Source organism: Macrobrachium nipponense, chromosome 27 (assembly GCF_015104395.2).
Source record: "Macrobrachium nipponense isolate FS-2020 chromosome 27, ASM1510439v2, whole genome shotgun sequence".
Lineage (NCBI taxonomy): Eukaryota > Metazoa > Arthropoda > Malacostraca > Decapoda > Palaemonidae > Macrobrachium > Macrobrachium nipponense.
In genome coordinates this window covers 370,954-386,453 of record NC_087216.1, presented here as the reverse complement: position 1 = coordinate 386,453, position 15,500 = coordinate 370,954, and the positions used below count along the sequence as shown (strand labels likewise).

Here is a 15,500-nt window from a genome sequence, read left to right as displayed (position 1 = left end):
GTTTGTGTGACATACACACACACACACATATACATATATATATATATATATATATATATATATATATATATATATATATATATATCATACGTACACATGCTGCAAGACGTCAATATCCACAACGGCTAATCTGGGAAGCCATATGAGAGCAGTCACCCTCGGTTACTTGTATACTTCCACTGACTCGGAAAGGAGAGGCTGCCCTCTTTCCCTGATGCTTTCACGAAAGACAAAGACTCGGCAACAGCAGTGCGACAGAGATCGACAGCTGGATGCCTTCACAAGACGGACACGTCTCTTTTGTGCCAATTCTTGATGCAACTGTGATTTAGACCAACACAAACACGTACGTCGTCCTTTCCGTCTGTGCGACATTTTCCAGAAAGGAAAAACTTTGTCCTTCCGAATATCTGCTCCAGAATTTTCCCTTCTCATCATATGACAGATCAATGGGAGCTTTCTCAGATAGTGGACCCCAAGGGTTTTCGGGGGATCGTTATCTACGACTAATATTTCTCAAGGGGGGTTATTATCTTCATGATATTTATATACAGTCTTTTGTCTATGTTTTTTACGGTCATCCCGAACGGGCTTGTGCTAAACTCGCCCCAAAGGTAATCCCATAAAAAATATTCTGTTAATATAGTTGTTGATAGAAAAACAGATTCTATTTTTATACAGTTGAATCATTGTTATTATAGTAAACCATCTAGTATCAAATTTTCCTATGTATTTTAATTACAATCGTAACACTGTCATTTATATAATAATGTGATTGCATACTACGTTCAATGAGCTATTTTTCCATTTTGATTTGTTTTGCCAAAATGTTATTTTTTTGTAATTATGAGTTATATTTTGGTGTCTTCAAAATAAACGTAACTGTGCATCCTTGTTTTTTCTTATGTAGAATATATATATATATTATATATATATATATATATATATATATATATATATATGTATATATGTATGTGTGTATGTATGTATAAATATATATATGTATGTATATGTTTATGCATGTGTACAGACAGACACACTTAAATACACGCATGTGTATATAAGCACGTATATATTACATACACATGCACTCCTGGCATAAAACTCTAAGAATAAATAAATGAGTGAATGCCTTCACCTCTGGTACCAGCTGGAGATAACCCAAAAGCAACCAAATTAAAGTATATAAATACCCAAATATAGAAGAGCTTTATGGTCACGGTGCTAGCGCCCTCACCCCCCAAACCAACTTAATTATCGGAAAAAATATCCGTGATAAAAGTAGCAAGATAGACACAGAAACAGAATTTAACACAACTGTATCTTTTATAACCAAGACAAGTAAATAATGCGCCAAAGAATCGAGTTTTCTGTAATTCGTATAATGAAGGCCAACAACAATAGATCTATCTTTCAGTGGTCTCGGTATAATGCTGTAAGAGCCGCGAACTTTGAAACGTTAACCACGTCCTGGTGGTGGCCTGGTCTATATCGTTACCAGACGCAAGATCATGGCTTAATTTAACCTGTAATAGAATAAAAACTAGAGAGCTAGATGGCTGCAATTTGGAAAGTTTGATGATTGGAGGGTGGACGATCAACATAACAATTTGTAGCCCTCTAGGATCAGTAGGTTTCAAGATCTGAGGGCGGACAGAAAAAGCGCAGACGGACAGACAAAACCGGTATAACGGTTCTCTTTTCAGAAAACTAAAAACTGGTGTCATCGCTCTGTAAAATATCGTCATCCTTATGGTTCATATTAAACTTGTGAAGCAAACAGGCAAATTATGATGTTACCGTAATTACAGACGAGCCCAGAACCAAGCTCTAACAACGATGACGTCACTAACCTTGATCTTCCCCGTGCGAATTGCATCATTAAAGGCCTGGGCGATCTTCACTCGGCCAACCTGATCCGAGTACAGAATCCTGGCCTGGCTCCCCACCACCATCTTGTGGCGACCAGCTTCTTTGATCCACTTCATATTATCGGCATACTGCTGGCGAATCCTCTCCGATATTCCACCTGGGGTGTAGTACAAACACAACTTCAGGATTTGCATAAGTTCTCTTTACCCTGAAAAGGAGTTTATTGGCGACAAAAGCAACAAAGAATAAAAAAAAGAGAGTTGAGAAGACCCTCAAGTAGCGTTGGGGGATTCACGACGCTTCGTTGACAACAGCACTCACTGTCCCATTTTTGTTGTTGTTGCTTCATTGCTCTTGTTTCTCGGTCGAAAGGAAAGTCTTGCTTATCTATCTTGATGCACATTTAGCACGTCTTCGATAAAATGGGCTTGATTTTTCCGTCAAAAAAAAACTTTATATACTTTATACGTAGTGCATTACTTTAGAAATGGCAGGAAACCAGAACAGTTAAAAAGTGTATGTAAAATATTCCTAAAAAAACTGAAATTAATCACGGAGAAGCTAATAGCAACGAAAACTGTATATAAACTCTCAATTTGAAAAAAACTGGTAAGGCATAGACAACAATAATTTAGCAGCATTTAATTATACCAGTATTTCGAACAAACGAATGATAAACATGCTGCTGAACAAGACTTCAATGAGTGCAGATCGAAACCTGAGTTAACTGATAAGGCCTTTGCTGAATTAGCATTCCAAAACTCAAGAAGTTCAATAACCTTACGCAAAAATAAATACATAGAATTTATCTCATACAAAACATATACTCTCTCTGAGACTTTGATATTAATACGGCTGTGATTCAGGGTAGAATGCGATTCATTTGTGTCATCAACTGTTTAATTAATATGAGGGTCTAACACATTCATATATGTATAGGCAAAGATTCTATATATAGTATGCGTATATACAGCATTTATATATAAATACACACACATAAATATATATATTTTATTTTATTATACTAGATATATTTATATAACTATATATGAGATATATATACATATATATATGCATATATACATCCACACACACCCACACACACACACACACATATATATATATATATATATATATATATATATATATATATATATATATATAATATATGTATATAGAGACAACATTTTCCACGAATTAGAGATTGTATGAAAGCATTAAAGAAATAAAGAAGTTTAAATATGAATATATATATATATATATATATATATATATATATATATATATATATATATATATATATATACATCATAATATTCTTTTCTATCACTTCCTTCTTCCATTCTCACATAACACTTCTGTTCAATCCTAAGTTCCTTTAACTTGGGCTAAGTATCACAAAGCCCCTGACAAAGAGGCCACTCACTGTCATTTACCTTTGCAGATTTCCTGCAGGACGTCGCAAGCGATCTGGTCCGTTTTCTGGAGGTCCTCGGGGTCACCGGAAGTGCAGACCCAGCGGAACGGGCCAAACCCGAGGGAGAAGATGTCGCTGAAAGAGAGAAAAGACGTTAATGAAAGAATTGTGATGCCGACGAAAGAGAGTAAAAGATGTCACCAGGAGAAACAGAAAGCGGTGTCAACGTAACAAGAAGTAACAAAATTGCTCCGAAGTTTCTCCGGCGAAATCGAGTTTTCTGTATAGTGTATATTCAAGGCTACCGAAAGTAGAAACTCTCAGTCGGCCGTGCTGGTCTGTGTTGTTGCCTTGCCAGACGCACGATTATGGCTAACTCTAACCTTAAATAAAATAAAAACTACTGAGGCTACAGGGCTGCAATTTTGTATGTGTGATGATTGGAGGGTGGATGATCAACATACCAATTTGCAGCCCTCTAGCCTCAGTAGTTTTTTATGATTGGAAGGCGGACAGAAAAAGTGCCGACGGACTGACAATAGTTTTCATTTACAGAAAAACTGAAAAGATTTCGTTAAATAAGGGAAAAAAAATTGCAAAAAAGATAATGAAGGTTTTCGGATGGAGATATAAAATGTCCACGAAAGAAAAATACTTTGCCAAACGATACAGGTAGATGTCAATGAAAGAGAAACAGAGAAATTATATAGATTATAGATTAGAATACAGAATTTAGGCCAAAGACCAATCGCTGGAACCTACGAGGTCGTTCAGTAATGAAAGTGAAATGGACAGCAAGAAGGTTTGAAAGGTGTAACAGGGAAACAACTTCGCAACTGTACTAAGAACTGTTACAAAGGGTTTTTCTTTTTCCTTGAGACTTCAGAATCTCATTTTTGTTATATATCTAGAATAATTCTCTTGCTGTCCCTAAGAGATTAGATCTCATTCTAAGGATTAGATCCCATTATCATCTACTTGAATAGTATACCATACTCGGCCGGACGTCAAAAAAATAAAATAAAATAAAAAATAAAAAGATTCGACAAAGAGTACTTTACTATTTCTCAAGATTTATGGCTGTTAAAGACCGCACTATCCACGTCCTGGTGATGCAGTGATAAACGAAGACAAAATCTCATGTATTTATCAGGAATTATATATATACAACAGAATACGATAGTAACAGAAACCTGGTAATCTGTTTATGGATCATGTCAAGATTAGCGAACCCATTATTTTTCAAGGCAATATTATACCACTTATATATATATATATATATATATATATATATATATATATATATATATATATATATATATATTCATATCATATACATATATATGATATGAAGATCATACACATATATATAATATTCATATCATATATATATATATAATATACATAATATATATAATATACATACATACATATATATAAATCAAAGTGAGGTAACAGAAAACACAAAACTTCGCATTTCGAGTACACCCGGTTACAGAAAGCACATCAGATCACAACAGAATTCGTGTTGAAAACATCGTAAGTTCATAATATGCAACTAAACGTTTGTCCCCAAATTCGGCTGATAACACTTTCTCAGTCGTCCCTGATGCGAAAAGCTTGGGAGAGGTAGATGTATTGTCCATTTTCAAACAATGTGTATGCCGACACACACACACACACACACACACACATATATATATATATATATATATTATATATATATATATATCCATCCATAAAGAACTTGAGGAAGACATCTCAGGCATTTGTATGGTTCTATTGCTAACGTTCAATATGGTGCATTTGATCCCCGAGGAGCTAAAGTAGATTCACATCAACCGTGCATTTGATGTCAAGGCCAGTCCCATACGACGCTCCTGATTGGCTGTTGATAAGTACAAATACAGGGCTGGAAACTCTCAGTCTCTCTCGAGAGTTCACATAGGCAGGATGTAGTATGTTCCACCCCTCCTGGTGGGATACTTTTGAAAGACGTAGCACTCAGGAGAGGTGGAACATAGATCCTACCCATGTGAACTTTCGAGAGAGACTGAGAGTTTCCAGCCCTGTATTTGGTACTTAACAACAGCCTATCAGGATCGTCGTGAGGGAATAGCCTTGACATCAAATGCACGGTTGATGTGAATCTACTATATTACTAAACACGGGGTCCCATTGAGTTTAACCCTGGACAAGGGTGGATAAATACCACCACATCACGGGCCATAGTGAGTCAATCGTGGGACTCCATCTGCCTTACAGAAAACGCGGGCAGATTTGTACAAGTGTTGTGGAAAAGCATTTATTCATTCTTGATTGAGATCTATTGACATTTTCGAATGTACATTCAAGAAATGAAGCAATTTACGAAGTTGAAATTGATGTCAACTAAACTCATGGTACACTATACTCTGTTTTTTTTCCATCTGTCCATCCGCCTGTGGTGTTTTCGCATGGTAACACTGCGTCCCGGGCTTTCCCGGGCTTTAAATAGTTACGCTATGTGTACATTTTAGGTAAATAAAAGGATATCTGGGTGTCCATTTGCAGCTGAAAAGTTGTTTTAATAATTTACTGAATGTGAATTACACCGTTAATATTCGAAATAATTAATTATTTTCAAAGCCCGGGACGCAGTGTTCCCATACGCATACACCACAGGCTGATGGACAGATGGAAAAAAACAGAGTATAGTGATGCAGTATGACTCAATACTAGGGGGGGGGGGATGTCCATATGGGAAAATGTCGGGAGGGGAAATGTCAAAAGGAAACTGTCCCGGAGGAGGGGGCGGGAATATGTCAGGGGGAAAATGTCCGGAGGGGAAATATCAAAGGGAAAATGTTCGGTGGGCGGGGGGTGGGGGTTGGGGGAGAATATGACCGGGCCCCGAAATTGCCGACAAATGTAGTTTTAGCTCTTCTCAATAAAAAGGTTTGCTTATCGGTGCCGCCAAAAAACAAGTTGATAATAATAATATACAAATATCTATTAAATCTAGCATAAAATCTATCTACATTAATCATTAAAGAATTATCAGCTTCGTTTTTATAGAATTACCACAAGATTAGAATAATCTAGTAAATCTAGGCGCATTTCGTAAGAACTGAAGATATTTTATAATATAAGTACAGTATTTACATTGTTTTGAAGAACTAACGGCCCTTAATTCGTTGTAAAGAGACATCACCAAACTATCAAAACAGAATTCATCAAGAATATATTTTCTTTACAACACTAACTTTTCCCCGGAGAAAATATATATTAATTATTCACTATACATAATATTTACTACAAAGACAAAGGCTGTGTATTTCTAACGACACCAAAACACGAGCGTGCTTTGAAGGCGATGAAAAAAATCAGGTGTGAAAATGGCAGACGAACAGTTGTAAAAAAACTCACATCCCTCAATTACGAAAAAAAGACTGAAGCTTAGGCCAACAAAAGAAAAGCGCTTGTAAACTAACTATACTCTGTTTTTTTTTCCATCTGTCCATCCGCCTGTGGTGGTTTTTTATGGTAACACTGCGTCCCGGGCTTTAGAATAGTTACATTCAGCTTACATTTAACGATTATAATAATATCCTATTTCGAATATTAACGGTGTAATTCGCATACAGTAAATTATTAAAACACTTTTCAGTTGCAAATGTACACCCAGATATCCTTTTATTTACCTAAAACTTACATATAGCGTAACTATCTAAAGCCCGGGACGCAGTGTTACCATACAAAAACACCACAGGCGGATGGACAGATGAAAAAAAACAGAGTATAAGATGGACAAAGAATGAATGTCTGAGGTGGCTGGAATATACAGATATGGGGGATGGGGATACGTTTGAAGTGTCATGGCATATATATATATAAGTCATATCACATTTCCGTGATTCATTTACATATATCGAGCTACAATGTCCTTTAATATCTAATTCGCTCTACCTCGGAATTAATATATTTTCATATATGCTTACCGAAGGGGAATTTTTTCTCGATAATAGACTTGCCTGGACCAGGGCGCGAATCCATGGATCGTTTCAAATCCAGGTTCGCGCCCAGGTCCAGGCAAGTCTATTATCGAGTAAAAATTCCCCTTCGGTTAAGCATATATGAAAATATATTAATTCCGAGGTAGAGCGAATTAGATATTAAAAGACATTGTAGCTCGATATACATATATTTATATATATATATATATATATATATATATATATATATATATATATATATACGTATATATATATTCAAGAGTGGAAAGGTGAACATGGTGGCATACTGAAATCTTGCTTTTCCCAGGAACTATCTCCCACTACTATATATATATTTATATATATATATATATATATATATATATCTATTATATATATACCTCTAATAAAAGGAGGCCTTAAAAACGCCAATATAGAGAGAAAATACTATATTTCAGAGACTGCTGTCTCTGAAACATTGTATTTTCTCTCTATATTTTGCCGTTTTCATGGGCTGCTTTTATTAGATGAAATTCTGTTGTAACAGAACATTTTCAGCAGTCATATTATATATATATATATATATATATATATATCATATATATATATATGTATATATATATATACATATATATATATATATATATATAATAGAATATATATTACTATTGTGAACACGTGCGAATGCATTCTGCGTGCATCCTGGAGAGACTACTCACCCCATGATATCCTGCACGTAACTTGGGTACCGGAACTTAATGCTGTCTCCGCCCTCGGTGGCTCCGACGTCCGCGCCGGCCCGACGGGCCTCCAGCAGGAAGGCGTTGCCGTAGTCCCAGAAGAAAAGACCGACTTCGGATAGCTTGTTGATGGCAGCCACCTGACGCCGGAGGGATTCCTCCACTAACTTCCGGAACTTCTCCGGGTTCTTAGACAACATCTGAAATGAATTCGGAAACATTCTCGTGGAATCACGCAAGTTAAGTTTATCTTAGTTTAACCAGACCACTGAGCTGATTAACAGTTCTCCTAGGGCTGGCCCGAAGGATTAGATATTTTTTTACGTGGCTAGGAACCAATTGGTTAACTAGCAACAGGACCTATAGCTTATTGTGGGATCCGAACCACATTATATCGAGAAATGAATTTCTATCACCAGAAATAAATTCCGCTGGTTCCGCGTTGCCAGCGCCGAGAATCGAACTTCTGACCACCGGATTAGTAGAGGAGCGCGAAATCCACTCGTCCAACGAGGAACTTCAAGTAGTTACAGCAACTCTGTCTACCTGAAAGATCTCTGATATAAATCTTGTTTCCTTATTGTTAGAAATCTACATTTTATAGCAAAGAAACTGATATTAGAAGACGACTTGTTAGAGAATAGAATAGATTTAGAATTTAGGACAAATGCCAAGTGCAGGGACCTATGAGGTCATTCAGCACTGAAACAGAAATTGACAGTCAGGAGGTTTGAAAGGTGTAACAGGAGGAAACCCTCAAAGCAGTTGCACTATGAATCAATTGTTAGGAGAGAGTGGAAAGTAAGATGGAAGAAAGAGAATATGAACGGAGGTACAGTAAAAAGAATGAAAGGAGTTACAGCTAGGCCCGAGGGGACTGCACAGAATCTCAATTAAAGCCTACAGTGCAGCACATGAGGTGCACAGACGGCACTATCCCGCCAGCGCCCACCCCCCTCCGGGGAAGAAGACATGTTGTGGTTTAATAATGATCGATGTGACAATATAATCCCAATCTTGGATTTCATTTGAGACGCCAGAATTGTTCTGTACTTCACGCAAGATAAAAACAAGATTTTTTCAATATCTTTATACATTTTAACAAATTTAATCTCTAATACTTCAAACTAGACCATCAAAACTTTCTGTTATCTGCTGTTTTCTATTCCTTATCTGCTTATTTATTTCATCATTATTAGTTGGACTTTTCATTGTTCTTTTATACACCCAAAACAGACACATCTACCAATATGATTGAAGGCAATCACTTAAAACTTCTGTACTAAATGATTATACAAACACTCTCTGGCCTTTGATAACTTGATAACAAGTAATAAAAGCGCAAATTTTATTTCCGATAATACGCAAGTAAATATATTTATCATTGTTACTGTCTTGATAAAAAATTATATCTGCTTGCATGAACCTGGAATACTGAGCATGTCTTTTTTTTACGATTTAAATAACAGCTTCACATTTCTTGTCATCGAATCTTCAGAAATGTGTTCTTTCATTTCTAAAATTCTCGTCATTCAAACATTAGAAAAATCGGATCTTTCCTGGATAGTGACCCAAGGGTTTTCGGGGGTCGTTATCTACGACTAATATTTCTTGGAGGTCATCATCTCTATGATATTGACAGTCTTTTGTTCGTGTTTTTACGGTTATCCCGAATGGGCTTGTACTAAACACGCCGCAAAGGTGGAGGATACATACAGGGTAAAACCCTTGGGGACAGATCCGATAAATCCAGTAAAAATTATCTCTCAGTTCCTTATAACCTAAGCAAACCACCACTTTTCACAAATCTTCGGCGCAGAACTGACCTCTAGGGACTGGTCGTAGGATAGCTGTACGGGATAGTATCCGCCGCTGAAAGGATTGTGGCAGGACGTTTGGTCGGATCCAAGCTCAGCCAAGAGCTCTCCCGTCTTTTCATATTCCAGCCACAGCCGTTCCCACACGTCCACTATATTGCCCAGGTAGCCGATAGATGTCGCCTGGAACACACAACATTAGGTCTCAGCAGCCTGGAAGATTTGAGGTCTCCTGAGAAAACAACTATAAAATTTATTTTTGGAACACTTTTTGCTCTTATTTTGGGTGACGGAATGGAATTTAAGCTGGGATCCATGTGGTCATTCAGCGCTGAAAGGAAAGTTGCGAGTTGGAAGGTTTGAAACGTTGAGTTGAGTTGAATAGAGAATTTAGGCCAAAGGCCACGCACTGGGACCTATGAGGTCATTCAGCGATGAAAAGGAAATTGACAGTAAAGGGTTTGAAAGGTGTAATCGGAGGAAAACCTCAAAGCAGTTGCACTATGAATCAAGTATTAGGAGATGGTCTAACAGGAAGGAAACCTCGCGGTTGCAGTATGAAACAATTGCAGGAGAGGGTGGAGAGCAAGATTGAACATGAGAGTATTTGAATGAAAGGAATGAAAGGGGTTGCAGCTAGGGGCCGAAGGGAAACTACAAAGATCCCTAAGTTATGCCTACAGTGCGCCGCGTGAGGTGCAGTGATGGCACTTCCCCCATACGGGGTGATTATAAGTGATTTTCTAAACACTGCCTCGTCCTATGAGAAAAATGATATAGAGCAACAGAAATAACAATGTATAAAGCATCCATATATACACAGAACATTTGAAGTTAAGTTGTAAAGACGAAAATATAATGACCACAAGGCAACTAACTTAAATTATCGAGGATAGGAGATAAAAATTGGAATTAAAATTACAGTACACTGACTTTACTGTTATGCAAAATTTTGCTCCTCACTGAGACAACACTTCTTTCCAAATCAAGCTGACATTCGCCTTCCTCTTTTCCTACGTCTATGACCATTGCCAAATGCCAACAACCAGCATTACTGACCTTTGCTCTATTCTAACACAAATCACATACCTCCTTTTTAGCTCTGGCTTCGCGGATCCGCCGAATCAAGAAGTCGATGTCGTCTGTGTACTCCTCCAGCCACCCCTGGGCGTGGCGCTTCAGAAGAGCCTCCTTACTCATCTGAAATCGAAGTTACTGATGTATGAGGTAGTAACAGATGCATTTGAAAAAATAATAATCACTGGACTTTCCCAAGAGTTTTTAATTTGATTGATATAGATTTTTGGCATTATGCAAAGCACTGGGCTGAAACGGAAACTGGCCGTAAAAAGTTTGAAAGGCGTAACAGGAGGAAAACCTCAAAGCAGCTGCACTATGAAACAATTGTTAGGAGAGGGTGGACAGTAAGATGGAAGAGAGAATATGAACCGAAGTACAGTAAAAGGAATGAAAGCAAAGAACCTTGAGTAATGTCTACATTGCACCGTATGAGGTGCGCTGACGGCACTAACCCTCTACGGGATAAGAGTTTCAGTCCGGAATATAACCCTCTCTGCGGCGAGTTTAGTACAAACACGCTGGGGATGATAGTGAAAACATAAACAAAAGACTGCAAATATCATAAAGACAATGACCCCCAAGGAATATTAGTCCTTCATAACGACCCCCAACACTATTTGAGAAAGATCCTAATAATTAATCAATTTGAAGTTTGTGAGGTATGACTTTCAGCTGAGGAAATTGTTGCTGACATAACTAACAACCAACACCAGTAACCAGAAGAAAGGTGTTCCAAACTCACCTCAGCAATGACGCCGATGCATCCGCAGATGACAGCTGCCTTGGCCTGAGCGCCGCTCATTCCTCCCAAGCCAGAGGTGACGTAGACACGTCCTTCCAGGTTATTTAGCTTCAGGTATTTTCGCCCGGCGTTCAGCACCGTTAGCTGCGAATCACACGAATGTTTTCACAATTAGGAATCCTTTGTTTATTGAAGGTTTGTTTGTTTGTATGGTGTTTTTACGTTACATGGAACCAGTGGTTATTCAGCAACGGGACCAACGGCTTTGTGTGACTTCCGAACCACGTCGAGAGTGAACTTCTGTCACCAGAAATACACATCTCTCACTCATCAATGGAATGCCCGAGAATCGAACTCGCGACCACCGAGGTGGCGCGCCAACACCATACCGACCACGCCACTGAGGAGCTTTTTTTTGTTTAATGAAGGAAGTAATCAAAAGTTAATCATACTCATTGACAAGACTACTGAGATGGAAATTATATTAAAGAGCTGGCCTGTAACATACTTCCTAAAATTTTATTAGTAATGCACACCATGGAAGTTGATTGTTAATCCAATTCACAATAAAAAACATTCTGGACATTCTTCTTTACATAATAATTCTCAGTAATACTATTTTCTAAGTATATACATTATATATATTATATATATATATATATATATATAATATATACATACATACATACATAATATATATATATGTATATATATATATATATATATATATATATATATATATATATATATATTAGTTACTCATCACTTTTCAAGAGGGCATAGAAATATACAACTTTATTTCCGAGTGAACAGCCTCATAAAATTTGAGTTCTGGGCAACTAGAAAAAGGATAATTTTCGCTTAAACTAATATCAAGTACGCATCTTAAAGACAGAAATAAAGAAAACGAATAGCCATAAACATTAAGCAACTAAGAAAAACGTTAAAGAAAAAAAAATGCATTTATTTAGGGGTGACAAAACCTCACTCACACCTCTGAGCATCCAAATATTATGTATTAAAATATTTATGATTGGTAACTAATTCATAGTAGCTTTTTGAGTAATTTATTTTTAACAGAATCAGCCAAATGACCCGCAATCTCATAAATGATTAAATAAATAAATATGCAAGGAAAGGAAGGCGTAACATAGCGTACTCCCAAGCAAGAGAACAAGACTATCTGGGAAAACTTCCTCTTCTTTTACTAAAACACTGAGAAGACTTCTGGTACTGGATATAGCAACGCATCCTGGCGCTCTCTCCTCTCTCTCTCTCTCTCTCTCTCTCTCTCTCTCTCTCTACACCCACACACACACACACACACACACACACACACACACAAACAGATATACAATATATAGATATATATATATATATATATATATATATATATATATATATATAGTTATATAGGTGATTCGTCCTACACATCTAAGCCTACTGAAGTATACCTCTAATATATCATTCTTTTGCATTTGCCAATCTATACCTTTTCAATGAAAACTGAAGAACTCAATCCATCAGCCTGGCAATCTTTTGCCATAATTCGTTTATAAGGTATTACTATGATATTTCATTTGTGCACTTCCTTTTTATCGCCAAATCTACTTTGAAGAGTCTACTATAATGAACGAAGTCGTTTTCTTTGAAAGTTGGAGACAAAAGAAAATGTATATTCACGAATAAACTTAAGCATTTGGTTAACTTACCTTGATTTTACGAGCGACAATTTTAGATTCCATTTATAATTACATGATAGCTTCTAATTTACTCCGTCGTCTGGACTAAGTGCTAGAGTATTTCATTTAGCGGGTGGCGGTATGAACAGGTTTCCAGTTTTAATGGACGAGGGTAAACATAAAAGATTTGCAAAAAAATTAATTTGAACCAAAAAGTAACGTCATTGGAAGAGCTCTAAAATAATTTGTAATTTTTAATACCTTCTTTCATAACGTTAGGTTAAGCAACAGGAGGAGGTAAAACAGTAAGTTAGGGAATTATCAGCATATACAATACAAACAAGTACACGTTCAGTTAAGATTAGTCTATTCGTTACGAGACCATATGATGTTTGCACGAAATGCTCAAGTACCCTTTAAAAGACACGAGAGGAATCGTGAACTAAACTGCCCTGGCTATAATATCCTTCCCTCTCGTATCTACTAGGTCAGTACGGACTTGAGCAATACTTCGGCAGTCTGTAAGTTAAGTTGACTGAATTAAATATATAGAATTTAGGCCAAGCAGTGGGACCTATAAGATCGCTCAGCGTTGAAAGGGAAATTAACGACAAAAAGTTTGCAAGGTGTAACAGGATGGCAACCTCGCAGTTGTACTATTAATCAATGTGTAGGACTGTTTTTGTTTGTATGGTGTTTTTTGCGTTGCATGGAACCAGTGGTTATTCAGCAACGGGACCAACGGCTTTACGTGACTTCCGAACCACGTCGAGAGTGAACTTCTATCATCAGAAATAAACATTTCTAACCCCTCAGTGGAATGCCCGATAATCGAACTCGCGGCCACCAAGATGGCAGGCCAAGACCATACCGATCACGCCACTGAGGCGCTCATCAATGGGTAGAGGAGGGTGGATAGCAAGATGGAAGAAAGAGTATATGAATGGAGGTACTGTAACAGGAACTAAAGGGGTTGCAGCTAGGGGCCGAAGGCACTCAGCAAAGAACCTTGAGTAATGCCTACAGTGCACCTCATGACGGCACAGTGACCCCCCTTCGAGGTCTGTAAGTTAAGGCCAATGTCACTGTTTTGGTTATCTATCTTTGTACTGATTTCCAATCAAAATCGGTCATTACCAAAGATTTCCATCCCTCGCTCCTCTTCTGGTATGACCTCTGAAGCAGGATGGTTTTTGTAGCCGGTTTTTTTAGATGAAGCCAAAGCTTCAAAACTTCTGGAAGACGCAGTTCCCAAGTTTGTTTGTATCACACCTCTTTAACCTACTCTAATTTCCTTAGACAGATATTATAACAAGACAAGATAGCAAGGAAAACAGCAAATCCGACAGTCTATAACCGCCAACTTCCATTGATGGCATTATGAATTACAGCTTCCTAGGCTTCATCTAACTGTTATATTAAATACAGAGTACTTTAGTGATTAAGATTTCGTCTCTGTTTGTTAATGAGATAAATTACAAGCTTTTTATTATCGAAACAAGTAACCAAAGTAGATGAAATAAAACCACTTACTGTAGTTCCATGGACAATCCCCTGTGGTCCAATGTAGCAATAGCTGCCAGCTGTCATTTGCCCGTACCTGAGGAAAACAATAAAGATATATTTTTTTAAATAAACCAACTCTATGGTATTACAATATATATTCCATGTTCTCATTTGCAGGTTTAAGACTACTGGATTTAATCAATTTACATCAACATTCATGTATCATTATAAGCAGGACAGTCACAATTACGAGCTTGAGACTTTGTTAAAATGAAAACAGAATAAAAACGCTTTACAAAAGTGGATGGGTAATTGTGCCTGTGACGAAAAGAATCAGAGGCCGTCCTTGTCGCTTACATTGTAACTCCCAGGGCAAAGAAGTCATCATAATGTTCTCTGGTGGAATAATTTGGTATCATCATGCCGTTGGTGACGACTATCCTTGGAGAGCGGATATCGGAGGGGAACAGACCCAGGGGATGACCAGAGTACAACACCAACGTCTGCTCTTCCGTCATCGTCGAGAGGTAGTGCATCACTATCCAAAACTGCGTGGAAGAAATTTATAATAATGATGATGGTTGTGATGATTTTGGTGATATGCACCTCTCGACATTAAGAACATGATTCTCTTTGGAACTGACGACAAATATTTATAACCATTTCAATC

General features: G+C 37.3%; 1 protein-coding gene across 1 annotated transcript in view; it reads right to left on the bottom strand.

Moving 5' to 3' along the window:
- LOC135200754 (urocanate hydratase-like) overlaps positions 1 to 15,500 on the bottom strand; it is a 55,295-nt gene that overhangs the window by 25,696 nt on the left and 14,099 nt on the right. The window contains exons 4-11 of the mRNA XM_064229360.1: positions 15,188 to 15,378; positions 14,858 to 14,924; positions 11,643 to 11,786; positions 10,910 to 11,020; positions 9,830 to 10,003; positions 7,983 to 8,203; positions 3,309 to 3,424; positions 1,854 to 2,029 (exon numbers count right to left, since the gene is read on the bottom strand). Coding sequence (XP_064085430.1) covers positions 1,854 to 2,029; positions 3,309 to 3,424; positions 7,983 to 8,203; positions 9,830 to 10,003; positions 10,910 to 11,020; positions 11,643 to 11,786; positions 14,858 to 14,924; positions 15,188 to 15,378 — 1,200 coding nt within the window. The remainder of the gene's footprint in view (positions 1 to 1,853; positions 2,030 to 3,308; positions 3,425 to 7,982; positions 8,204 to 9,829; positions 10,004 to 10,909; positions 11,021 to 11,642; positions 11,787 to 14,857; positions 14,925 to 15,187; positions 15,379 to 15,500) is intronic.